Source organism: Ranitomeya variabilis, chromosome 5 (assembly GCF_051348905.1).
Source record: "Ranitomeya variabilis isolate aRanVar5 chromosome 5, aRanVar5.hap1, whole genome shotgun sequence".
Lineage (NCBI taxonomy): Eukaryota > Metazoa > Chordata > Amphibia > Anura > Dendrobatidae > Ranitomeya > Ranitomeya variabilis.
In genome coordinates, this window is record NC_135236.1 from 400,960,569 (window position 1) to 400,988,343 (window position 27,775).

The window sequence follows — 27,775 nt, forward strand, 5'->3', positions numbered from 1 at the left end:
TTTTTCTCAGTGGTTGGGAGGAACGCTGTCTCAGCATTCTCCACAATTAGAGGAAGCTGCCTCCGTGCTACTGGTTTAAAAAAATTCTAAACGTTGTGATAAAAAGTTCATTTTGTTTTTCTCCACTTTCTCCACTGTCTCCACTTTCTGAAACACGTATCTTTTTTTCTTGTTGAGCTACTGTATATGATGTTTTGTTTCTTTTTTGTATTACATACAATGTTTGATTGCTTTTATTACATTTTTGAGCTATCAGGTGACCAAAAAAGGGCAAATGATTTTTTAATAGAGTTTACTGTGTGGGCTAAATAATTTCATATTGTGATAGGCTAGAGTTTTATGGATGCTGCAGTACCAAATATGCTTTGTTCGTTTTCAGAATAGAAAAGGGGGTGATTTAAACTTTTAGTTTCAATACATTTTTATTTTCTGAACAAAAAAGTAACTACAATTTTTTTCCCGTGCAAGGGAATAATATGCAATTTAAAATTCGGGAGGTAAACAATAGTCGATCAACGACTGGAAATTACAGAAATAAACATTCATAGACAACAAGACAAGGACAGGGGGGGAGAGGACATGAAGGAGGGTCAATTAGGTATTTTATATTGAATGTCATGAGCGAATACAAAAAATTTGGGTAGCCATCACAAGGATAATATTAAGGTCTGCCCTAGATTTACATTAGTGTCCAGTTCTATCCAGGGTCGCCAAGTCTGATAGAAGATGTCCCAAGTGTCTTCTCTCGTGGCTTGGATTCTTTCGTAGAGTAGAATGGTGTTCATTTTGTCGACGACCAGTGACATTGATAAAGAAACAGTTCTCCATCTCGATGCAATGTGCAGTTTCGCAGCCATACAAAGTTGGGAGACTAGGTTATGGAGTTTGGTAGAAAAACCAGGTACCCTAGCTCCCAAGAGGAAAACAGCCAGGTCCAGGGGTACCAACCCACCACACATTTTTGTCACAACTGACTGAACCTTTCGCCACAATGCCGAGACCACCGGGCATTCCCACCAAATGTGTTTAAGGTTTCCCTGAGCCCCACATCCCCTGAAGCAACGGTCTGACACATTCGGGTAGATTGCGTGTAATTTGCTCGGGACCTGATATGTCCTATGCAGGAGTTTAATGGATGTCTCAACTAACGAAGACTGGCAGCTTCCTTTGGAAAGTGTAATGCAATTTTTCCTCCATTCCTCAAGGGACATTGATATACCCAAATCTGTCTCCCAACGTTCCATAAAGGGGAGCTTTTTGTCATCTTGGGTGTTATTTAGGGAGGCATAGATAAGGGAGATGGATCCCCTGCCTAGTGGGTCACTTAAGCATTTTTGTTCAAAATTTGTAGGGTGTAGGGGTACCCCAAATTGTAAGGTCTGTCTAGCAAAATGGAAGATTTGACATGTGCGCAATGTCTCCTCAGGTGGAGGTGTAAATTTTTGGATAAACTCTTGTTGGGTAAGTAGGGTGTGGAAGGGCGAGCAAAGATGTTTCAGGGTGATTATGCCATTAGAGATCCACCAGGAGAAGGGGCGGGGATCTAGTCCCGGTATAAAATCAGGGTTGTGGAAGAGGTTGGTCAATAGGGATGCTCTAGATTGCAGATCATGTTTAAACCTCTCTTTCCGCCAGATGATCAGGGAGTGAAATGAGAACGGCGCCGTTACATGAAGACTCTTTGGGGGTCTCTGCAGGGACCAGAGTAGGCCCGATAGCGAGAAAGGGGCCATGAAAGAGGATTCCAAGTCGATCTATCTAGGCCGGTTATCTCTATTGGTACAGACATTAATTAGTTGGGCTAGTTGGGCTGACTTATAGTATAATAGAAGATTGGGTAAGGATAAACCTCCCAATCTTCTGTGTATAAACAAGGTTTTCTGTCGAATCCGAGGTCTCTTGCCCTGCCACAGAAATCTCGAAACTATGGTATGGATTTCATGTAATGTCTTGGGTGGTAGCAGAATAGGTAGTGATCGAAAAAGGTATAGAAATTTTGGGAGGGTAACCATCTTAATGGCGTGTAATCTGCCCAGCCAAGATAATGTCATTGAGGACCATCTAGCTAAGTCTGATTGAAGGTTTTTTATTAGTGGGAGGTAGTTCCATTTAAATAGAGTCGACCTGTGGGAGGTCAGGTTAATTCCTAAGTAGGTCAGGTAATGTTCTTTTCTAGTGAATTTAAATTGGGAAACTATGCTAGTTTGGGTGTCTTTTGGGGTATTAATAAATAGAGCCTCAGATTTGTCAACGTTGATCTTAAGGCCTGATATGAGTTCAAATTCGTGGAGAACAGTAAATAAATTTGGGAGCGAAACAATTGGGTTGGTAAGGGTCAGAAGTAGGTCGTCTGCGAAAAGACTTGTTTTATATTGGTCACCCAGATCCTGAGGGCCCTGAATATTGGGGTTAGTTCGAATGGCTTCAGCCAAGGGTTCCATAGCCAGGGCAAACAAGGCTGGTGACAGCGGACAGCCCTGTCTTGTACCCCGCTGAATTTTGATAGGCGCAGGTTGGTTAGAGGGTAGTTTTAGATAGGCCATGGGGCTATCATATAGTAATTTAAGGCTAGCTATAGTACCTGTTGGGATACCAAATTTTGCTAGAACTTCAAATAAATAAGTCCAAGAGATTGAATCGAAGGCTTTTTCAATGTCAAGAGCCGGCATCAAAAGGGGCCGTTTGTAATGATTTGCTGAGTGTATGAGATTCAGGTTCCTTCTGATGTTATCCGGGCCCTGCCTTTTAGGTATAAATCCCACTTGGTCACGGTGGATCAATGATGGTAGGGTTGTATTGAGTCTGGCAGTCATAATAGACGTAAAAATTTTTAGGTCAATATTCAATAGAGAAATGGGCCTATAATTCTTAGGATAAAGATGGTCTCTCTTTGGTTTTGGGATTATTGTTACGTACGCGGTGTAGAATTCAGGCGGCATCTGGTTCCCATTTAGAAGAGCATTGCAGAAATGTTGAATGTAAGGTGTAAGTATGTCACCGAATTTTTTGTAATATAAAGCTGTGAGGCCATCAGGGCCAGGAGCTTTGTTTTTTTTTGAGATTCTTAATTGTAGATGATATTTCCTCTGTGGTGATGGGTGTTTGGAGACGATCAATAGCGGAAGCAGATATCTTAGGCAGTTTCAAAGTTTCCAAAAAGGACTGTAGACGCTGTGGTGAGGGAAGTTGGGGGGAGGTGTAAAGGGATTGGTAGTATTTATGAAACGTGCTGTAAATAGACTCTGGGTTGGCTGTGGTTTGACCTGTCAAGTCTTTGATAAAGGGAATATTATTCATGAGCTGTTTACTTCTGAGTTTACGAGCTAGCATATTGCTAGGTTTGTTAGCGTGTTTGTAGAAGGACGACCTGGTCCATGTCAATGCTTTTTCCGTTTTGTGTGTTAGAAGTGTATCTAATTTCAATTTAGTAGTAATAGAAGACACGGCACTCAGGGCTTCTTGAAGGTGCACAAGTTAGGTATCCAACCCGTCAACTGTAAGCAATAAATTACTTGGCACTCAGGAGAATTTTTTCATGATAAGAGGTGAACAATTCGTTTATTTGGTGCATCCAGTTCAAACTTTAAACGTTTTCGGTCTAATCACAAGACCTTCATCAGAAATCGTTTTTTTGAATACTGGAAGACACAGTGATCATGTATGGGCCCACAAGGGTGCCGGCGTCGGACTGGAGTAACTGGACTGGACCAGTCCCGGGAGTAACGCCACCTCTGCAGCACGGCGCCGCGCGCTCCAAGGTTCCAGCGCTACTGCTCCTGCGAGTAACTCGCCTCTCCATAGCGCTCATCTCCCGCACCTTCGGACTCCCAGGCACTCTCTCTCTCCGGACCCTGTCCGACGCCGGCACCCTTGTGGGCCCATACATGATCACTGTGTCTTCCAGTATTCAAAAAAACGATTTCTGATGAAGGTCTTGTGATTAGACCGAAAACGTTTAAAGTTTGAACTGGATGCACCAAATAAACGAATTGTTCACCTCTTATCATGAAAAAATTCTCCTGAGTGCCAAGTAATTTATTGCTTTAATTTCAATTTAGTGTCGTGGATCTGTTTGACTAAATATGGTGACGAGGCGGATTGGTTTGCTTGTTCTAATCTAGACAGCTTGTTTTCTAGTTGTAACTGTTGCTCTGATCTTTGCTTCTTTTTAGTAGAGGCAATTTTGATCAATGATCCTGTTATGAATTTTTTGTGTGCCATCCACACTATGCCGGGTGAGACGTCACTAGTGGAATTGGTTTCAAAGTAAATATTCAAATCTTTTTTGATGTTAGTTAGGGTGGAGGGGTCAGTAAGGAGGGATTCATTTAAGGTACCGTCACACTAAACGATATCGCTAGCGATCCGTGACGTTGCAGCGTCCTCGCTAGCGATATCGTTTAGTTTGACACGCAGCAGCGATCAGGATCCTGCTGTGATGTCGCTGGTCGCTGAATAAAGTCCAGAACTTTATTTGGTCGTCCGATCGCCGTGTATCGTTGTGTTTGACACCAAAAGCAACGATACCAGCGATGTTTTACACTGGTAACCAGGGTAAACATCGGGTTACTAAGCGCAGGGCCGCGCTTAGTAACCCGATGTTTACCCTGGTTACCAGCGTAAAAGTAAAAAAAACAAACAGTACATGCTCACCTGCGCGTCTCCCAGCGTCTGCTTCCTGCTCTGACTGAGATCCGGCCCTAAAGTGAAAGTGAAAGTGCTGTTAGGGCCGGAGCTCAGTCAGTGTCAGGAAGCAGACGCTGGGAGACGCGCAGGTGAGCATGTACTGTTTGTTTTTTTTACTTTTACGCTGGTAACCAGGGTAAACATCCGGTTACTAAGCGCGGCCCTGCGCTTAGCAACCCGATGTTTACCCTGGTTACCCGGGGACCTCGGCATCGTTGGTCGCTGGAGAGCGGTCTGTGTGACAGCTCTCCAGCGATCAAACAGCGACGCTGCAGCGATCGGCATCGTTGTCGCTATCGCTGCAGCGTCGCTTAATGTGACGGTACCTTTAGCCTCCATTTGAATAGCTTAGAGGAGATAGTGTCAAACTTAAACATTGATAGGACAACATCATGATCCGACCATGCTGATGGAATATGTCGGGAAAAAAGGACTGAGGGGAGTATTGTGGCAGAGGTTAGGTGGAGGTCTATTCTCGAGTAAGTTTTTTGTGCTGGGGAGTAGTAAGTGTATCCTCTTATGGGGCCATTCACCTCTCTCCATACGTCCGCGACATGGTTCTCCCTCATCAGCTGGAGTATTTGTCTCCTATCCGTTTTTGTTATGTCAGATCGTTTCAGAGAACTGCTATCTAGTGACGGGTTTATAGTGAAGTTAAAGTCTCCACACCAAACAAGGTGGTGGTATGTGAGTGAGGTAAGTTTAGACAAGATAAGTTGGAAGGTATGAGTCTGGGAAGTTGCAGGGGAGTAACTATTAACGATACAAATGTTGAGGCCCTGGGATGAGCCAAGTAAGATGATGAATCTACCCTCAGGGTCTAGATATGTGCTAGAGTGACAAAATGGGAAGCTATTTTTAATAAAAATGGCCACGCCTCTTCTCTTACGGTCCCACGACGACAAATAATGTTGTGAATATTGAGAGTTAAAGTATTTAGGGTATGAAGAGGTGGTGAAGTGAGTCTCCTGCAAGCAAATTATATCAGGCTTGTGTTTTTTGTAGTCGATAAAAGCCTTTTTGCGCTTTAGTGGTGAATTAAATCCCCGGACATTATGGGAGAGGACCCTACACATATTTAGGTATGTGGATATTGCTAATGAATATGAGTTTATAGGCTACAATCAAATCTAGGTTTACTTCGTCGCAGCATCCATTCAATCTGTGGATAGAGCATTTATAAATGTAGGGGAACAATGGGTGAGAGACAGACGGGGGGGAAGACAACAACAAATAGGACGACGCTAGAAATAGTAGCAGTAATGTCTTGGTGGTTGTGTTTAGTGTATTTCTGGGTGGTAAGAAGAGATGTGATTGATGATCTGCAGGCATGCACAAAAGAATGAAATTAGTCTATTTTTACCATCTAAATTTTCAAGTTTTTCTCAAAAGCTGATAAGATATATTAAGCTCTCTAAACAGAGCGGGGCTTAAAGACCCATATTTTTCCAGCGTTTATTATCCTTTTTTTTCCGAGTAATGTTGGAGAAGAAGCTGGTTACCATGGTAATCGTCAGTAATGCTTTCTATTCTTGTCCAAGTGATTTACTCTACAGAAAAAAGCTCAGACCTTCCTATGGCCATGGCTTTGCTTGTGCATACAGAGCAGATATGTGCAATGTACACTTGACCCCTTATTGAATTAAATATAACCCTTGTTTTTTTAACTTGTTTTGCATGTTCCCTTTTATTGTACACAAGCAATACAGATGTGTAGATGCTGATTCTGTATAAATAATGCTGATTATGTATTAAAAAATGAGCTTGTGATAGATGCGGATTTAGAAGAGAGAAGGCCACATGTTGCACTTTTAAAGGGAACCTGTCACCCCCAAAATGGAAGGTGAGCTAAGCCCACCGGCATCAGGGGCTTATCTACAGCATGCTGGAATGCTGTAGATAAGCTCCGGATGTATCCTGAAAGATGAGAAAAAGAGGTTAGATTATACTCAACTGGGGCGGTCCCGGTCCGATGGGCGTCGAGGTCCGATCCGGCGCCTCCTATCTTCATCAGATGATGTCCTCTTCTTGTCTTCACGCTGCGGCTCCTGCGCAGGCGTACTTTGTCTGCCCTGTTGAGGGCAGAGCAAAGTACTTAAGTGCGCAGGCGCCCGGCCTCTCTGACCTTTCCCGGTGCCTGCGTACTGCAGTACTTTGCTCTACCCTCAACAGGGCAGACAAAGTACGCCTGCGCAGGAGCCGCAGCGTGAAGACAAGAAGAGGACGTCATCTGATGAAGATAGGAGGCGCCGGACCGCGACCCCCATCGTAACGGGACCGCCCCAGGTGAGTATAATCTAACCTCTTTTTTTCTCATCGTTTAGGATTCATCGGGGGGCTTATCTACAGCATTACAGAATGCTGTAGATAAGCCCCTGATGCTGGGGGGCTTAGCTCACCTTCGATTTTGGGGGTTCCCTTTAAGAAACAAAAAAGAGTTTTTGAAAAGAGCGTGGGTTTGGCCGACGTGCTATTGCGCATGGGGTCACCGGCCAACTGATGGTCAGGAGTGATGTTGATCGTGCATATCCGATTTTGGACTGACATTGTTCTTTTTGAGATGGTCAAAGTGTCAGCTGGCGGCTTTTTCATATAGAACACAGGAACAGTCGGCCAAGAGAGCTCTACTTTGTATGGGAGTTTCGGCTGAGATGGCTGTCAGCTGAACAATCACCCAAAACCTGGTTTCGCCAACACCCATCTAATGTGTATGGCCAGGCTTATTATCATCTTAGCACATTATTACCTATCTGCAGTATGAGTGATAACTTGCTGATTGCTGTGTGTACCACTATTTACACCTCCACCAATCCCTAGAATGGGGCTAGTAAGCCCTGTTTGAATAAAGTGATGGAGATGCCTGCCACTGTTCTGCTCATTGTCTATTCTCATCATTCCTATAAGAAATTAATGGAGTGAATTTGCCAGTTCCCAATTTAAATGAGGCACATTCAAACACTGTACTCGAGTCATGACTCATTGGGACCCCCAGCAATCGTTAGTTATCATCTATCCAGTAAGTAGGTGATAATGTGCCTAGATGGGAGGAAAACGGTGAGGCCTCATTCCTACATTCAGTATTTGGTCAGTATTTTATCTCAGTATTTGTAGCCAAAACCAGGAGTGGGTGATAAATGCAGAAGTGGTGCATATGTTTCTATTATACTTTTCCTCTGATTGTTCCTCTCCTGGTTTTGGCTACAAATATTGAGGTAAAATGCTGACCAAATACTGAACATGTGAACGTAGACTAACGGTATTACACTTTAATGCCATTACTGTATGAATTTCTATGCATAAAGAAACAAAACAAATCTCCAAGTATGATTAAGAAGGAGCGCATGAAATAATTATGCACTTTCCATTCTGATGTCAACCTACCCTACATTCAGTGACTACTCCAACATCACACACCAGATGTTTCTGATCACAATGTTGCAGACTACAGAATAAATACTGTCATGATATAGCATGTAGCCATATTGTCCTCTGTCCCCGAATTTCCATTTCTCTGCCACAGTGCACCAGTCACTAATGAAATATTAATTTATTTTCTAGCTGCACCTTACTGGATCACTAAACCTGAAAATCTCATACTGTCACCAGGAGATGATGGGACATTGATCTGCAGGGCTCATGGGAATCCCTCCCCAAGTATTACATGGTTAATAAATGGAGTTGCAATTGAATGTACGTAAAGAATTCCTTCAGATTTCGAAACAAGTATAAGATAATAAAACATGCATAAAGAACACACGGTATACGACATCTGCAGAAAAAATGCTGTTTTCCCATCCTACCCCTAATTTATATGTACAGTTTTCATGTAGCCAGACTACGGATGAAGCTGATGTGCATATTTATACAGTGTATACAATAGAGTACGGTATGTCTTACAGAGAACAGAAAGACTTCTAATGTAATATTCAACAGCAATGTACAATCTTCATAAGAGATACCATTGTCCCATAATATTTAAACTTATGAAGTTAACATACTTTATGTTGTCCCATGCAATGGCTGCATAACCCTTCTGTTTTGTATATGTTGAATTTGCAGTGGCTCCTAATGACCCAAGCCGAGTTGTAGATGGCGATACTGTTATTTTCACAAAAGTGCAAGAACAGGCCAGCGCAGTCTTCCAATGCAACGCTTCAAATATTTATGGATATGTACTGGCAAATGCATTTGTGAACGTACTTGGTAAGTTTTTTACTTTTTTATATTATTTTACAGGGAACCTGTCATGTCATCAAATGCTACTGATCTGAAGATAAGGGGTTAAACTGCAGGGTAATACCATTCTAAAGCTGTATGCGCACCGCACTGAAAGCATGGCTTCTGGGAGGAAATTAACTTTATTCCTCCTGGCAGGCTTTGGCTTTCAATCATACTGGTGGGCCGGCGCAGCTTCAGCCACAGCTCAGTGCATAGTGAGTGGCGGCTGTAAGCACACCCTAGTACTGACTGACAGCCAGCTTACACTGCCAGTCACAGCTCAGTGCATAGTGAGTGGTGGATGTAAGCACACCCCAGTACTGACTGAGAGCCAACTTACACTGCCAGTCACCGCTCAGTGCATAGTGAGTGGTGGCTGTAAGCACACCCCAGTACTGACTGACAGCCATCTTACACTGCCAGTCACCGCTCAGTGCATAGTGAGTGGCGGCTGTAAGCACACCCCAGTACTGACTGACAGCCAATTTACACTGCCAGTCACCGCTCAGTGCATAGTGAGTGGTGGCTGTAAGCACACCCCAGTACTGACTGATAGCCAGCCTACATTGTCAGTCACAGTTCAGTGCATAGTGAGTGGCGGCTGTAGGCAAACCCCAGTTCTGAATGACAGCCAGTTTACACTGCCAGTCACAGCTCAGTGCATAGTGAGTGGTGGATGTAAGCACACCCCAGTACTGACTGACAGCCAACTTACACTGCCAGTCACCGCTCAGTGCATAGTGAGTGGCGGCTGTAAGCACACCCCAGTACTGACTGACAGCCATCTTACACTGCCAGTCACCGCTCAGTGCATAGTGAGTGGCGGCTGTAAGCACACCCCAGTACTGACTGACAGCCATCTTACACTGCCAGTCACCGCTCAGTGCATAGTGAGTGGTGGCTGTAAGCACACCCCAGTACTGACTGATAGCCAGCCTACATTGTCAGTCACAGTTCAGTGCATAGTGAGTGGCAGCTGTAGGCAAACCCCAGTACTGAATGACAGCCAGTTTACACTGCCAGTCACAGCTCAGTGCATAGTGAGTGGTGGATGTAAGCACACCCCAGTACTGACTGAGAGCCAGCTTACACTGCCAGTCACAGCTCAGTGCATAGTGAGTGGAGGATGTAAGCACACCCCAGTACTGACTGAGAGCCAGCTTACACTGCCAGTCACAGCTCAGTGCATAGTGAGTGGCGGCTGTAAGCACACCCCAGTACTGACTGAGAGCCAGCTTACACTGCCAGTCACAGCTCGGTGCATAGTGAGTGGTGGATGTAAGCACACCCCAGTACTGACTGACAGCAAGCTTACTCTGCCAGTCACAGCTCGGTGCATAGTGAGTGGCGGCTGTAAGCACACCCCAGTACTGACTGACAGCCAGCCTACATTGATATGCTGCATAGAAGGTTGTCAGTCAATGTGCTGGGGCATTCTTACAGCCACCACTCACTTTGAACTGATTGGTGACTGAGTGGCATACCTCCATGACTACAACCCCTGGCAAAAATTATGCCATCACCAGCCTTGGAGGATGTTCATTCAGTTGTTTAATTTTGTAGTAAAAAAGCAGATCACAGACATGGCACAAAACTAAAGTCATTTCAAATGGCAACTTTCTGGCTTTAAGAAACACTAAAATAAACCAAGAACAAAAAATGTGGTAGTCAGTAATGGTTACTTTTTTTTTTTTTTTTTTTTACCAAGAATAGGGGGAAAATTATGGAATCACTCAATTCTGAGGGAAAGAATTATGGAATCACTCACTTCTGAGGAAAAAATTATGGAATCATAAAAAACAAACAAACTAAAAAAACTCCAAAACATCACTAGTATTCTGTCACTAGTATTCTGTTGCACCACCTCTGGCTTTTATAACAGCTTGCAGTCTCTGAGGCATGAACTTAATGAATGTCAAACAGTACTCTTCAGCAATCTGGCTCCAACTTCCTCTGATTGCTGTCAGATCAGCTTTGCAGGTTGGAGCCTTGTCATGAACCATTTTCTTCAACTTCCACCAAAGATTTTCAATTGGATTGAGATCCGGACTTTTGACCTTATGTGTCCATGACATTGACCTTACGTGTCTTTATTCAAGGAATGTTTTCACAGTTTTTGCTCTATAACAGGATGCAGTATCATCTTGAAAAATGATTTCATCATCCCCAAACATCCTTTCAATTGATGGGATAAGAAAAGTGTCCAAAATATCAACATAAACTTGTGCATTTATTGAAGATGTAATGACAGCCATCTCCCCAGTGCCTTTACCTGACATGCAGCCCCATAACATCAATGACTGGAAATTTGCATATTCTCTTCAGGCAGTCATCTTTATAAATCTCATTGGAACGGCACCAAACAAAAGTTCCAGCATCATCACCTTGCCTAATGTAGATTCGTGATTCATCACTGAATATGACTTTCATCCAGTCATCCACAGTCCACGATTGCTTTTCCTTAGCCCATTGTAACCTTGTTTTTTTCTGTTTAGGTGGTAATGATGGCTTTCGTTTAGCTTTTCTGTATGTAAATCCCATTTCCTTTAGGCGGTTTCTTACAGTTCGGTCAGAGATGTTGACTCCAGTTTTCCTCCATTCATTCCTCATTTGTTTTGTTGTGCATTTCTTGTTTTGGAGACATACTGCTTTAAGTTTCTGGTCTTGACGCTTTGATGTCTTCCTTGGTCTTCCTGTAATGTTTGCCTTTAACAACCTTCCCATGTTGTTTGTATTTGGTCCAGATTTTAGACACAGCTGACTGTGAACAACCAACATCTTTTGCAACATTGCGTGATGATTTACCCTCTTTTAAGAGTTTGATAATCCTCCCCTTTGTTTCAATTGACATCTCTCGTGTTGGAACCATGATTCTTGTCACTCCACTTGGTGCAACAGCTCTCCAAGGTGTGATCACTCCTTTTTAGATGCAGACTAACGAGCAGATCTAATTTGATGCAGGTGTTATTTTTGGGTATGAAAATTTACAGGGTGATTCCATAATTTTTTCCTCAGGATTGAGTGTTTTCATAATTTTTCCCCTATTCTTGGTTAAAAAAGTAACCATTACTGCCTACCACATGTTTTGTTCTTGATTTCTTTTAGGCTATGTGCACACGTTGTGGATTAGGCTTAGGAATTTTTCGTGCGGATTCTGCATCTCTTGGCAGAAACCGCAGGTGCGGATTTTACGTGTTTTTTGTGCGGATTTGCTTCGGATTTACTGCGGATTTTTTGCGGATGTACTGCGTTTTTTACCCCTGTGGATTTCTATAATGGAATGGGTACAAAAACGCTGCAGATCTGCAAAAAAGAAGTGACATGCTACTTCTTTTAATCCGCAGCGTTTCCGCACGGAATTTTCCGCACCATTAGCCCAGCATTTTTTTTTCTCATTGATTTACATTGTACTGTAAATCACTTGCGGATCTGCAGTGTTTCTGCATGGTAAAAAACGCTGCGGATCTGCAGGAAATCCGCAATGTGTGCACATAGCCTTAGTGTTTCTTAAAGCCAGAAAGTTGCCATTTGAAATAACTTTAGTTTTGTGCCATGTCTGTGATCTGCTTTTTTCTGCAAAATTAACAACTGAATGAACATCCTTCAAGGCCGGTGATTCCATAATTTTTGCCAGGGGATGTATAAAGTAATTTCCTCCTTGTAACCGAGCTTTCAATGTGGCTGTCGCACAGCTTTGGAACGCTATTAACCTGCAGGTTACCCCAATATCTGCTTGTTTACAGCATTTGGGGATATGACAGGTTCCCTTTAATGTTACTAACTGATAGTTACTGTAGTAGTTGTAGATGATGTATTATTGTGTATGTTTAGTTTATTATTTTGTAGTTTGCATTAGAAGTTGTAAATAACTTGATGTATCTACTCCCCTCTTGTAAATTGCTTTTTTCATAACGTTTATGTATTGATTTATAAAATGTAATATTTATCCTAATGTATTTATTTTTTTTAGCTGAGCGGCCAAGGATTCTTTCATCACAAATGGTTTATCAAGTCATTGCCAATAGACCTGCCTTGCTGCACTGCAAATCTTTTGGTTCTCCTGTTCCAAATATAGAATGGTAACAAAGCAGGATTACTTATGAGAGCATTTGGATTTCTTTTAAAGACTGTGGAATAATAGGACTCGTGTAAAAAGCAGAGCGACTACGGCAACATAGACACTATTTAGTTTTTTTCTGCAGAGCGTTACAGGACTCCAATTGTAGAATATGAAACTATTACTGTACTTTTACTGTACTTTCATTACTTTAAGAGGACCCTTCATCAAATTTTCAGTGTGTTGCACTGGACACAGGATGTAGGAGTGGCTGCAAATCGGAATAAAATGTTTACATTTTTTTTTTAATTGTTTTTAATTTTTCCTCTCTGTAGTGGATATATTTATTAGAATGTGAGGTCTACAGTGATAGACAACCTGATCTCATGGTCCAAACTCCTGCATGAATCAATAGGGAAGGGGGTAATGCAGCTGAGTTTAGCTTTGTCACATTACAAACCCTTATATCAGCTTTCCTATCATTGTCAGCTCTGCTGTACTGTCTCTTCCTCACACTGCCTGTCCAGAGATATATCAGTAATCTCACTTATGTCTGTTGTGCTCAGCTTACAATCATTCTGCAGTGAGAACAGAGCAGGTTCTCATTGCATTTCACACCATGAGGAATTCAGAACAGGCAAGAGAGACGTGTGAGATGTAATACAGCTCTGATCTCACTGCAGAGCGATTACAAGTTGCTTTAGCACAGCAGACATAAGTGTGGTTGCTGATATACTTATTAATTAGGAGAGGTTATTAGGATAGTTTGTAATGTGATATAGCTAAACTCAGCTGCACTGCCCCTGCTCCCAAACTGACTCATGGCTCATGCAGAGGTTAGACCAGGAGATCAGAGCTGTGCCATTAGACCAGGAGATCAGAGCTGTATCATTAGGCCAGGAGATCAGACTTGTGTCATTAGGCCAGGAGATCAGAGTTGTGTCATTAGGCCAGGAGATCAGAGCTGTAATATTAGGCTAGGAGATCAGAGCTGTAATATTAGGCTAGGAGATTATAGCTGTATCATTAGACCAGGAGATCAGAGCTGTATGCTATACATCTCGCAAGCTGAGAAATCTTCTCTAAGCTATTGTGGGGCGTGTTCTTCTTTCCTTTGAGTGTTGCTGCCTGCTTATGATTGGTCAGCATCATACAGGGAGAAGAAGTGCACTCCCCCAGTGATAACTGTGACTGATATCACCCACTTAGTCTAAAAAATTTAACTCATTAGATTACAAATACTTTGATTGCTAATATCTCATTAACGGAGAAATTAAAAACGAAACAAAGACATTTTATTGTGCTCTGCAGCCACTATTTATCTCGTGTCTGGTTCAACATGAAATATATGGTGAAAGGTCCTCTTTAAGTTTCATATAGACAAGAAATCCTAGCTATCGCTGTGTGGAGCACTTAGAAATGACATGCTGATATTAACAAGTTGTAGAATAAAATTAAAACATTGTTGTTGCTCATATAAAACAAAGGTTTATTTTCATTCTTCACCTGTTCCTCACCATTTCTGAGATGTCTGTTTGTTAGTGTTGATTTGACCCAGCCATAGGGTTGGTTAAAGACAGGGCTTGTATATATTTAGCAAGCGATGGGTCCGAGTTGGATAGTCCTGACCTAAACAAAGCCTTCAAATTAGTGAGCACATAATAAAGTACAAGGTCTTTTAGTAAAAGCAAATTAACTCAACAACTATAAACGTCATATGAGCAATTTTCAGTTTCCCTATGGTGAGTGCAGCACTGATCCTTATTAACACATCTATCACTACTTGTAGGGCAGTGAAAAGCACAACACTTTATTGGTGTGTAGGGTGAGTGGATATGTTTATAACATTTGTGATTATTTCCTTTATGCCCAGGTTTAAGGGCGTACAGTCCAGTGTTCTGCACGGAAATGACTACGTCTTCCATCATAACGGGACACTGGAAGTCCCAGTGGCACAGAAAGATAGCAGTGGCACGTACACGTGTGTAGCAAGAAACAAATTGGGTACAGACCAAAAAATCATTACGCTTGAAATTAAAGGTAAGAGTTACACATCAGGTAATGTATACACTGGGCCTTCAACTATATTGTCACGTTTCTCATTAATATTCTGTTTCATTTCTAGATCCAACCATGATAATCTCCCAACCTGAATACAGGGTTGTGCAGCGATACGGCAATGCTTTCTTTGAATGCAGATTCAAGCACGATCCTACGTTAGTAGCGGAGGTGATGTGGCTGCGGAATAACAGTGAACTGCCGGTTGATGAAAGGTATTTTTGGCATTTTTGAAGCTCTATAATAGCATGCTCTTTGTTTGCCTTTTTCATTGCCTTAAAAATGACATTCTGTAGTAATTTTGGCTAGATGTATTATGTAATGTTTCCTTGTATACAGATATGCACACATCCATACTTTATACACTACTGGGTTTTAACACAGTTCATAGAAGCTGTCTTGCGATTCACAGATACACTTTTGAGAAAGAGCGGCTGATGATCAGGAACATCACTGAGAAGGATAAAGGCATGTACACTTGTGTGGCAAACACTACGCTGGACCGAGTTTCAGCTAGCGCAGAACTTTCTGTTGTTGGTAAGATACTCATTTCTTTTTAGTGAACTGATTCGCTTTTCCCCTTGATTTGTTTTACAGCACAGCCTTTCTTTAGCTACAGGTAACATGTGCTGTGTTTAAGTGACTTCCCAATATATTAAAGTGATGGCATATTGCTAAGACTGTTGGTTCCCTTCTTTCTTTTCTGAGAATGGAGAGGTCACATCGCTGCTTAAAGAGTACTTTTAGAATATATTTACCCATCCTTAAATGTCATGCAGATCACTGGACAACTAGGTCATGAGACCCCACTGTTCGCTCAAAAATGTTCTCAAGCATGGCTCAGCTGCGCTCCTGCATTAGTACACTGCGTGCTGTCTGGGTTTATAGACTTCTTATTGAGCTCAGTACTTCTGCCAGATGAGAAGTGCACTCTAGATTGTTTTTTCGCACAATCGGTGGGGGTCTGAAGAGCACAGGACCGCATCCTCACTGATGTGCAGGACACTTAAAGCAATGGATAGATCAAAAAAGATAGGTGCTGTTTAAGAGTTGCATCCTCTTCAATGTCTATCCTTGCACAACATCACAACTTTCCACTTGCTGTGCAGGGAACTTTCACATGGCCCCTTTAATGTGAAGTGGGCCACGCTGAAGTTTCCTGTACGTCCAGTTGCTGAAATCTGAAATAATATTTCTGATTGGTTATCACCGCTGCTCCAGGGGCCCCCAGCCAGTGGTGTGTCGCTAATTGTGGCACAGCATGCAGCTGATATGGGGCCCATGAGTCAAGGGGTCCGCCCGGTGCCGTCAGAACAGCATCGGGAGTCAGGAGGCAGAAGCCTGTCCCTGCTGCTAAAGAGAAATGAATATTCACTCTTCCCCAATGCCCCATTGGCATGGAGAGCGGTGAATATTCATTTCACTGTAATAGCTGGTAGTGTTAGCCGCAGGCTGCGGCTAACATCCCGCATGTAAAGCCGGTGCGGCTGCACCGGATGTGGAGGGGGTCCTGCAGGCGACTACCACTGAGGGCAATCTGGCCTGTTTATCCAGCCCCAAGGCTCCGGGGGGGGCCCTGGCCAGATTGCCCTCATGTGCGGCGGGCAGGGAGCGATGCCTGCAACTCCCCTGTCTACAGGGGAAAATGTCAGCGGAGCTGCAGGTATCCGTCCTTCTTCCTGCCTGGCGCTTCCTGTCTGATACAGCAGCGCGACTGGATGACGCCATCATTCAACGCGCGGCTGTGCTGGAGAGGAAGCTGCCAGCAACGAAGATGCTGCTGGGGAACGGACAAAGAGGTGAGTGGTGCTGTGTGTGTGTGTTTGTGTGTGTGTGTGTGTGTGTGTGTGTGTGTGTGTGTCTGCGGGGGAATGTGCAGAGAGATGTGTGTGTGTGTGTGTGTAGGTGGTGGAGTGGGCAATGATGTCGGTGATGGAAAGAACGATGGGGGTGGAGGCAATGATGGAGGTGGTGAAAGTGCAATGATGAGGGTAGTGGGCAAGAAGGCAATGAAGGAGGTTGTGGAAAGGGCAATGATGGGGTGGTGGGTGAGAAGGCATTGATGGAGGTGGTGATGAGGACAATTATGGGGTGGAGGGGGAGAACAATGATGGAGGTGGTAGAGAGGGTTAAGAGGGGAGCTACATTATATTGTATGAGGGGGGATACATTATATTCTTTGGGGGGCTGCATTATATTTTATGAGGGGGCTGCATTATACTATATGAGGGCTGCATTATATTATGTGAGGGGCAGCATTATATTCTATGAGGGGGCTACCCCATCCCCTGCTATATAATTACGATGTCTAGCTTATATTATACCCTGATATTAGCGCGTTTTACCGCACAATCGGTCGTCTTGTATTTATTTCTATGTAGCTACTTAGTGGGCTCCAAGAATGATTTTCTCTGGTGGGCCCAAGGTGCTCCAGTCCGACCCTGTCCACAGGTGTAAACCGCATCTTTGACAAGTGACACAAAGGTGTGGTGTACTGTGAAGGGTTTATCACTAAGAGATTATCATTGCCAGACTAGTCCAGCAAGGCCCCCTCCTGTGAAAAGCACCAAACTAGACTTTGTACATACAGAGCCTAGTGAGGGCGGGGTTAGCTTTCTCAGCTCTGCTTCATTCTAAATCTAAAAGCTCTGATTGTGGATGGGGGTTGACTTTATGAGACCACCAATTTAAGTTTCAGAGTTTTGATTGTCTAATAATTAAAGCCCATAAGTTGACACTTGTCAGAATAGTCCAGAAGGTCAATGTATAAGCTCTTTCCATCTTCACATGTCAGATATAAAGCTTAAGTACATATTTAACAAATGCCAAGTCAATTGCGCACCGATGCTAGCAAATGTTTAGCTTTTATGTGGCCTTTAAGACTTCCATGGGTCTCGTGTAGAAAAAACTAGCAGAGATAAAAAATAAAGGAGCTACCCTCTGCAACAAATCAACAAATCATTTAAAGGGAATCTGCCACCAGGTTTTTGATACCTAACTTGAGGGCAGCATGATGCAGAGGCAGAGAGCCTGATTCCAGAAATGTTACATTTACAGGGCTGCTTTGTTTAGTTTATGTAAAATTACTGTTTCATCAGCAGGTGATTATCACTGGAGGACTAGCAAACCTGCTGCCAGGTAGTCAGGCATATTCATGAGCTCTGTATAGCCCCGGCCCCACCACTGATTGGCAGCTTTCTATGTACACTGTATATGGGCAGCAGTGTGCCAATCAGTGGTGTGGGCAGGGTTACACAGAGCCCAGCATTCAGAGAACTGGTAGATCTGCAGCAGATAAAACAGTGATTTCAGAACATGGGCTGGGTATATTACTGAACGTTTGTTGTTTCTGACAAGTGTTTGACCCTTTATACATTACAGGGTCCATGTAAATGTGTTCTCGTATCCCAAAAGTACTGTGGATGGCACACATGACAGGACAAGAGTACAAGAGTTTGGAGGGAGATTTCATAGTTATAGGACAAATACATTTAAAAGTTCAATGTGTTTTTTATGGACTAGTCGGTGTAGATGTAATGCTGCTCAGAAGGTAATGTCCTTGTGTGAATATTATAAATCTGGATGAAGGGACACTGGAGTAGGGACCGCAAACGACCAGACACATTGCTGCTTCCAATTTTCATTCTCTGTTTGAGAAATAAAATGTGGAATATAATTGACTTTTCAATAGAACAGTTTTGTCTCTGAATGACTGATGTATATGAATACATTTAGTGGTGTAAAACTTATTTTTTTAGAACACCTGCAAATATAAAAGGGGTTGTCTGAGAAAAAAATAAAAGGCCATTGAATAGCTATTCACTGCAGGTGTAAGACCTGACGACCAATTATTATTTCCAGAGGAAGCCACCTTTAGCTCAATGTGAAACTTTACATGTTGACCATTCTAATAAATTGCTGACCATGTAATGCATGGAGATGCTGGTTCCACTATAATGGGAACTACCTCATTCTGTGGCTGCTTTATTTCCTAATTAGAGGGAATCTGTCAGCAGGATTGCTGTGTGACTTCAAGCAAAGAAGCTGTCAGACAAGCAGGAGGAGGCGGTGCTGAGTTAGGAATAGAGCCGGTGTGACATAGGCTTGGAAGAGCTTTCACATGCCGAAAGCACTTCAGTCTCATATTGGTTCAAATGATGAGTTCTCGGTAATAGACTAATGGACTGTTTAGGTAAAGGTGATGCTAAATTTGTCTTTGACAGAACTACACTTTAGTATAAATAATTTAGGGGGTTAAATACTGCTGACAGATTTCCTTTAAACACATGGACCTGGCTTGACATCAGGAGACAACCCCTTTTAAAGGCTGTCGTTAAACACTGTGATTTCTGCACACTGTCACTTTAATAAGGTAAAATTCATGTTGTGTATGGATGATGTTCTCACTCTACCCTTCACAAATATTTGCTACAATGCCAGATACCTCAGTATTTTCTTTCCTTTGGGTTTAAAAGACAGAGACTAATGAAATTATATTGATTAATTTGTCACTCGTGTAGTCACCAGTATGAAGATTTATACCCAAGGCTATTCAGCCTGAGAAATGATGAGTCAGTGAGTTATATGGAAAATCAATAGAGTTCTAAGAAGTGGCAATACATTTCTAGTTTTATTTATTTGGTCAGTTAAGATTTTTTCCTGAGGTATATATATAGATATGTACTTAGACCCAATCTGAATCTGCCCAAACTATAGGCAGCATGAATCCGAGCTTGGCTGTATGCTTGTTTTATATACTTTATATATACTTTAAAGATTTACACTCCCTGACAGAAGTTATGTCGCTTATCCATGTTATGTAAATGAAAGCTTATAACCTGACGTTAAATTCATCCATTGGTTGTATAAATTATTCTTTTGAAAGCTAAAACCCTCCGAAATGTGGTTTAAGTTAAGAAAATAAATTGGCATCAATGCCGAAATATTGATCAGTTAATGGACACAGAATGGTCAGATTTTGGCAAGACAATAGTTTTGTCGCCTGGTCATATAATGCACCCAATCCTAGTTTACATCCTCACCTGTGCTCAGTAAATGATCGGTTAATTAGTGTGTGTGTATAAAAAGAAACCCAGCACCCCCGACCTTCACTTGAACTGCAACTTGAGCTTTGACAACATGCCAAAAATCCACCTTGCGACTAAAGCCTGGATTATCAAGAGGCTAAAGACCAGATCCACTGCAGAGGTGGCTGGCACCTTTAATGTGTCTCAGCGTCAAGTACAAAGAATTAAAAAAAGATTTGAAGAGACTGGAGATGTGTTTGACAAGCCCAGGTCTGACAGACCCCGCAAGACAACTGCTCAGGAGGAACGTTTGTTGGTTAGAAAATCCAAACCAAGCCCCTCCACTGCAGCAGAGCTCGATCAGGCCTGGTCACTTCAAGTCCCTGTGTCAACTAGAACAGGTTGTAGGATTCTGTCTCGAAATTGTCACGCTGCAGCAATGCAGGTATATGCAGACTCCACGAGGGAGAGAGGGTGAGAGAAAAAGAGGTCACACTTGCCGCACCACAGCCCAGTGCACGCTGCACTGTGCCACCAGATGGCAACAGAGAGTGGTTTAAACAAGACAAGTCAGTAACGGTCGGTAAGCGTATAGTTTAAAGGGGAAAACAGAACTCGTGGTCAAAATACAAGCCGAGGGTCAGAACCAGCCAGGAGCAAAGGTACCAGAGACGTGAGACAGAGAACGGAGTCAGAGTAAGCCAAAAGGTCAAAAAGCCAGACAGACGTGTGGTAACAAAGATGGAAAACAGGAGACGAAGTCAGAGTTTTAGCGGAGTCACAAACGGAGGGGATACACACCAGAGTCACACTAGGTCAGGTACAGGAGACAGGTCAGGTACAGGTAAGGGAGGTCAGAGGCAAAAAGAACACTGGGGTTTCACAGGTTAGCAGTCCCATCAAGCCCAAAACTATCACTGACACAAGCTGCCAGCAAGAGCACCAAGAAATAGCCACTCCCAAATCAAAGAGAGGCAGAAATAGTTAACCCCACCATGACCAGGCCGGAGTAGGAAAAAGCAAAGCAAACTCCGACCCGGATCATGACAGAAATGGCCTCCATGGTCGAATCATGCCCAGAAGCCAGCACTAAACAAAAGGCAAATAAAAAACTGTGTGGTATTTGCAAAGTCCCACAGCCTGCTAAACAGATGGACGCTGGAAAAGTGGCAGAAGGTGGATTTCTCTGATAAATCTTCAGTAGAATTACACCACAGCCGCCACAAATACTGCAGGAGATCTACTGGAGCCCGTATGGATCCAAAATACACCCAGAAAATGGTTAAATTTGGTAGTGGAAAGATCATGGTCTGGGGTTACATTCAGTATGGGGGTGTGCGAAACATTTGCAAGGTGGAAGGCAATATCAATAGCCTAAAATATCAAGAAGTATTAGCTACCTCTTATATTCCAAATCATAAAAGGGGTCAAATTCTGCAGCAGGATGGTGCTCCATCTCATACATCCATCTCTACAACAAAGTTCCTCCATGCAAAAAAGATCAAGGTGCTCAAGGACTGGCCAGCCCAGTCACCATCATTGAGCATGTTTGGGGTAGGATGAAAGAGGAAGCTTGGAAGACAAAACCAAAGAATCTAGATGAACTCTGGGAGGCATGTAAGACTGCATTCTTTGCTATTCCTGATGACTTCATTAATAAATTGTATGAATCATTGTTGAACCGCATGGATGCAGTCCTTCAAGCTCATGGAAGTCACAAAAAATATTAAATATGACTCTAACAGCACAACAACTTCATTCACCAATGTTTTGCAACATATATTTGTATTTTAAGTTAATTATTTGTTTGAATATCACATTACTTTCTGTGGGCGACAAAACTTTTGTCTTGCCAAAATCTGACCATTCTGTGTCCATTAACTGATCAAGATTTCTACATTGATACCAATTTATTTTCTTAACCTAAACCACATTTTGGAGGGTTTCAGCTTTCAAAAGAATAATTTATACATCCAATGGATGAATTTAACATCAGGTTATAAGCTTTTCTTTACATAACATCGATAAGCGACATAACTTCTGTCAGGGAGTGTAACTGCAGAGCAGGCTAGACTGGACCGATACTGATCCAGCTGGCTATTCCCAGCACTGCTGCAGGTGTTTAACACCTTCATGTACATAAACACCTGTCAATCACCTGCAGCAGCGCTGGGAAGAGTCGTTCAAATGCTGCACTGGACTAGTTTCATCTCCAGCTATGGTCCTTGGCCAGATGGTTAAAATATATTTTCTCTGAAACTTGTGTGTGTTTCATTGAAAATTATACCCAGCTGAAATTGCACAGCCAGGCTCCGATTCATGCTGCCTGAAATTTGGACAGCATTAATCAGATGCTAGTTTATCTTTAAAGAGGGTCTCTCCACAATTGGAAAAAATATTATTCTGGAACATGTCCTCTTAGAACTCTCCATTATGTCATAGCACTGCAATGTTCTTCCTATAAACTGAAAACAGGAATACTCTCAGCACTGATTGGACAATGTCACAGTGCGTATGTGCACACCACCAGCCTGTAATACCCAGTTACCAATTTATTCATACATTTCTTGGCATAATAACAGAGGAACAGCACAATGAAGAGTTTTATATAACTGTTATATTATGGGGAATACAATTATTTGCATAAGGGACATAAAGGGACATATCACGAATGTTTTGGGGGGTTTCATTAACTATTGATTGACAGGTGCAGCCCTCAAGATATTCCTTTGGATCGCAGTTGCTGCCGAATAGTTAAAGGGGTATTCCCATCACCAAGATCCTATCCAAATATGTAGTTGGTGTAATAATAATGATATTAGCAAATACCTCCAATTAGAAATGTAGTATACAGTGGTTCTTCTCATTCGCTATGTCGCTTACCCCATGTAGGCCATTGTAGTAGCTTAGGTATCCATGGTTACGATCACTCATATAGTGACAGTTAGCTGTTAGTGGTTATAACCATGGATACCTAAGCTACTGCTATCAAAAAAGAACTCCGGCACACTAAAACAGTTCCAAACAAATGATAAAGTTTATTAATCCTCTATTTTTTCTTTGTTTCAGAAACACATATTCCGCATATAGGATATACAGGACCAAAAGTATCAGGTATTAGTTTCCACGTTTCGGCTCGATGTGAGCCTTTATCAAGATAAACCTTGTGGTAGGCGAGTATCCGGGTGCTAGAGGTCCGTAATGCGGACCTCTAGCACCCGGATACTCGCCTACCGCAAGGTTTATCTTGATAAAGGCTCACATCGAGCCGAAACGTGGAAACTAATACCTGATACTTTTGGTCCTGTATTTCCTATATAAAAATAGAGGATTAATAAACTTTATCATTTGTTTGGAACTGTTTTAGTGTGCCGGAGTTCTTTTTTGATACTTATGGACTTTTTTTCTCCTGAGCACCTATCTTAAATAGTGAGCACCCCTTTCTTTTCTATAAGCTACTGCTATGCCATGCACATGGGGTAAGCAACATAGTGAATCAGAAGAAATATACTGTATTTCTAATTGGAGGTATTTGCTAATATTATTATTATTACGCTACTACATATTCTGATAGAATCTTGGAGATGAGAATACCCCTTTAAACTCAATCAATAGCACTACAAATAGTCCTAGGACTTATTCCAGGCTACAGAATAGTTCCACAAGACTAATATAGTAATCATTGCCTTACCCAAATATATTATATAGACAGACGTTTCAAGAAAGAGGAACCAACTATATATATTGTATATTTATATCTCCTATAAACCCTCCATTGATCTGCCTGATCATTATAAAGCAACCATTGTTTATTACTAACATGTTGTTAATATCCCTTACAGAACCTACTCAACCACCTCCAGTAAAGACGGGTAATCTGGCAACCCTATCCATATATACACTGACACACGTCACACTCCCTCCATGTGCATCTTCCATGGATGGTTATGCTGCATGAATGTTTCCAACCTTAGAGGAACACTCCATGCCAAACTCATGCATTGATGTGACCAGTACAGGGGCTGAGCCGGCCCTGTCTATCATGGGGTCCACCAACACTAACAAGAGAATATATGATCCATGAACATTTCCCTCAGGTCCTGTACTGTTCACAACAGTGTATCAGTTTTGGCTATAGTGTTTCTTTAATTTACATGCGTATGTTAAAGGGGAACTATACTTTTCACAAAGTGCATGTGGTGTAGTCCTATTGGCAAACGAGGCGTAAATCAGGAGTTTATATAACCCACATTTAAAAGCCTCTGTTATGGGTGCTCAGACTATTACAATGAGATGAAATGCCTGTAACATCCCAAATTGTTCCCACGTATTGGACTACATAATTTCAAATGAAAGCTAATAATTCCCCTTTATCATGGACAGTTGGTATTTTTTTGTTATATGCTGGTTATTATTGTGCATGGCCTATGCTGCAGCTAATTTCACCTTTAAAAAAAAAAAAAGTATTCATTGTATGTAGGCATTTTTAGTTCTAATGGGAGTGATGTAGTACATGTGTTTACTGAAATGTTTTGTGTAAGTATTAGATGTGTGGTGGAAGTGTTCATGGTCATAGTAATGTGTTTGCTGTCAACAGAGGGTTACAAGCGCTCAAGCCTAATTCAGTATCTTGAGATGGAGAGGTGCTCCCCTTCATCTAATAAATCTAATAAAGTGATGGCATTTTACTGGCCAATTGGACCACCCACTGATCATGAAGATAAACACTTAAACGGTTATTCCCTTCTTCATAGATGGATAATCTCAAATAGTACTTTTTAGTAATTTACTCCTTATTAAAATTTCCCATCATTCTTGAGATATTAGCACTTTCTTTTGTTTACAGCTCATTGCCTAGGAAACCGACCCCCCGCTGTTTTCCTTGTCAGCACTGCACTGATGCTGTCACTTGACCAACTTCAGACAGTGCTTACAAGCTAGAAAACAACTTGTACACACTGTGTATGTTCTGTGGTCTGTCTCCAAGGAAACGAGATGTAAACAAAAGAAAACAGAAAAGTAAATTGTGAATATCTCAAGAACAGATGAAAATTTTAATACACAGTAAATTGCAAAATTGCGTGTATTTATAAGCACTATCTGAATATACCTTCTTTTTTTTAAATCGGAATAACCCCTTAAAGACTGTGAAAGGGCCACAGTACACAATCAGCATTGCAGCCCCATCATTCTCCGGATCAGTGAGGGCCAAGAAGTTGATTGTCCTAAGATTGAAAGATGACTGCATATTCTAGTGATATGTCCCTAGTTTATTAGATGGGGATACCCATTTAAGATTAACTGCTATTCTGTGCCCTATTGTGTGCCCTGTAGTGAAGAAATGTCAGGTTATTTTACATTAATTAACAAATGGGCTGAAAACATTCTTTTTTCTATGGCTACTCTATCATCTGTTATAGGAGGATGCATTTTATTTGTTTTCATTTTATCCTATTCTATAGAAAATCTATGCTTATATCCTGGCATCATGCATCCTTGATTTCCACTGCCGTCATGTGTAATTGTATTTTCAGCTGCATGTCAATACATTTACGTCTTGCTCCACATGAACTAACAGAATGGCCTCAATGATCTGGTTGGTTGCATATCTCAGAGCTGCAGAGGAGTACAATTTGCTTCACATAATAGAACTTTTGACTTTCAGATCGTCCAGATCCACCATCTGATTTAGAATTGACGGATCGACTTCTTAGAAGTGTGCAGCTCTCTTGGGTACCAGGGGATGATAATAACAGCCCCATTACAGGTAACATAGCATACATGAATGTATATACATAGCTCGCATTTAAGGAAATCTGTCACCTGGTTTCTGCTGCCTAATCTGAGAGCAACAAAATGTAGTGGCAGAGCCCCTGATTTCAGCGATGTGTCACTTACTGGTCTGCTTAGTGTAGTTTTGATCAAATTCCAGTTTTATCAGCAGGATATTATCACTAGAAGGAAAAGAAGGGGTGCTTCCAGCATGTCCATCCAGTTTCAAAAAAGTTTCTTTATTGGAACAGTTTAAAATTTATTGTTAAAAGTGAGGGAGGCACTCGCAACCTGATGCGTTTCTGGCACAGCTCAGCACCCTTAGTCGTAGGTGCTGGAAACACCCCTTCATTTTCTTCACTTTGGCTGATATCACCAACAGGTACGGCACCCACCATCTACATTTGTTTGCATCGATTTTGATATATCTTGTGACGTGTCCGACCTTCTCCTTCCGCCCACTCTCTCCCACTGAATATCACTAGAGGACTAGTAAATCCGCTGCCAGGTAGTCCTTCATATTCATGAGCTCTGTATAACCCCGCCCCCACCACTGATTGGCAGCTTTCTGTGTACACTGTACATGGGCAGAGACCTGTCAATCACTGAGGTGGGCGGGGTTATACCGAGCTCAGCATTCAGAGAACTGGTAGATCTACAGCAGATAAAACAGTGATTTTATCAAAATGACAGCAAACAGCTCAGTAAGTGACACATCTTTGGGATCAGGATCTCTCCCCTATATTATATTGCTATCAGAGGGGGTGACAAAAGCCTGATGACAGGTTCTCTTTAGGCAGATTATACTTTATTCCAGGACTGTTTTTAGTTGTCTTCAGTAAGAATTAGTCTTAGACTTCCTGTTGCATGTTAGATGAAAATCATCTGCAATCAGATGGTAGTATCTGGTTCCATTATTCTTTATTTTTACATCAGAAATGAATTACTTTATTAACTCAGCCAGAACATAAGGATACCATATTCCAAAGATCCTAGCTTACTGTTAACAGATGATGATCATCCAAGTTCACTGCAATCAAATAATTCCAAAATAAAACACAAGGATATTGCCCATTATAAAGCAATATAATCTTTTTTTCAGTAATTTCGTCTTGATTTTTTTTCTTTTTTAATCTAAAACAAGACCTATGTGTTATATTGTAGAATACAATGACAGACGTTCGCAGTTGCTACCAGGAAGCTACAAGGTTTTAGATTACACAAGTTTAGCTATGATATCAGGGCTACTAGATGGGGGATTTTACCTGACTTTGTATAAATACAATAAAAGTGGGTTTACATAGCCCGGTTTGGCATAGTTAAAACTACCCACGATCAGTAAATTTGTACCGAATCACGGGCGTTTAGTTACCTGTTTACACAGGCAGATCGCACGGAATGATGTGCACTGAATCATCTGTAGTAGGCTGCCATTGTACCTTGTAAACACAACTTGTGCTGCCGAGAACAATGATATAATGTGAAAACAAAAAGATAACTTCAACTGTTGAATTAGTGTTTTGCTCATTCATTGTCTGATCTGCAAATGATTTAAACTGCAAAATTCTTGTGAAACGTTTCAAGGAACACTGGTTCATGTTAATCTTGCAGTATGAATGCACCTTAGATTATAGGATAGACAACATGACCATTTGTCTTTCTTAACCTTTCAACTATTCAGTTATAAAATGATTGCAATAAATGTCTTGTCCTTAGAATTTATCATTGAGCATGAAGATTCAATTCATGAACCGGGAGTGTGGCGCGTCCATTCTAAAGTCAGCGGTACACAGGCCACAGCAACTTTGAGCCTCTCTCCATATGTCAACTACTCCTTCCGCGTGATAGCGGTCAATGAAATTGGTCACAGTGACCATAGCCAGCCATCAGAACGTTACATGACAAAAATGGCAGGTATGTGAGCTGGAATAAAACACATTTATCCTAATGGAAAACA

General features: G+C 41.9%; 1 protein-coding gene across 24 annotated transcripts in view; it reads left to right on the forward strand.

The window, feature by feature from the left end:
- Window positions 1–27,775, forward strand: part of NRCAM (neuronal cell adhesion molecule) — a 305,467-nt gene that overhangs the window by 238,168 nt on the left and 39,524 nt on the right. For 17 of the 24 annotated variants that reach the window (XM_077265085.1, XM_077265082.1, XM_077265088.1 and 14 more), the window contains 9 exons: window positions 8,245–8,376; window positions 8,746–8,889; window positions 12,875–12,983; window positions 14,835–15,001; window positions 15,087–15,234; window positions 15,432–15,556; window positions 23,889–23,918; window positions 25,712–25,813; window positions 27,535–27,732. In XM_077265085.1, coding sequence (XP_077121200.1) covers window positions 8,245–8,376; window positions 8,746–8,889; window positions 12,875–12,983; window positions 14,835–15,001; window positions 15,087–15,234; window positions 15,432–15,556; window positions 23,889–23,918; window positions 25,712–25,813; window positions 27,535–27,732 — 1,155 coding nt within the window. The remainder of the gene's footprint in view (window positions 1–8,244; window positions 8,377–8,745; window positions 8,890–12,874; window positions 12,984–14,834; window positions 15,002–15,086; window positions 15,235–15,431; window positions 15,557–23,888; window positions 23,919–25,711; window positions 25,814–27,534; window positions 27,733–27,775) is intronic. The other 7 variants (XM_077265087.1, XM_077265100.1, XM_077265106.1 and 4 more) reach the window with 1 other exon arrangement.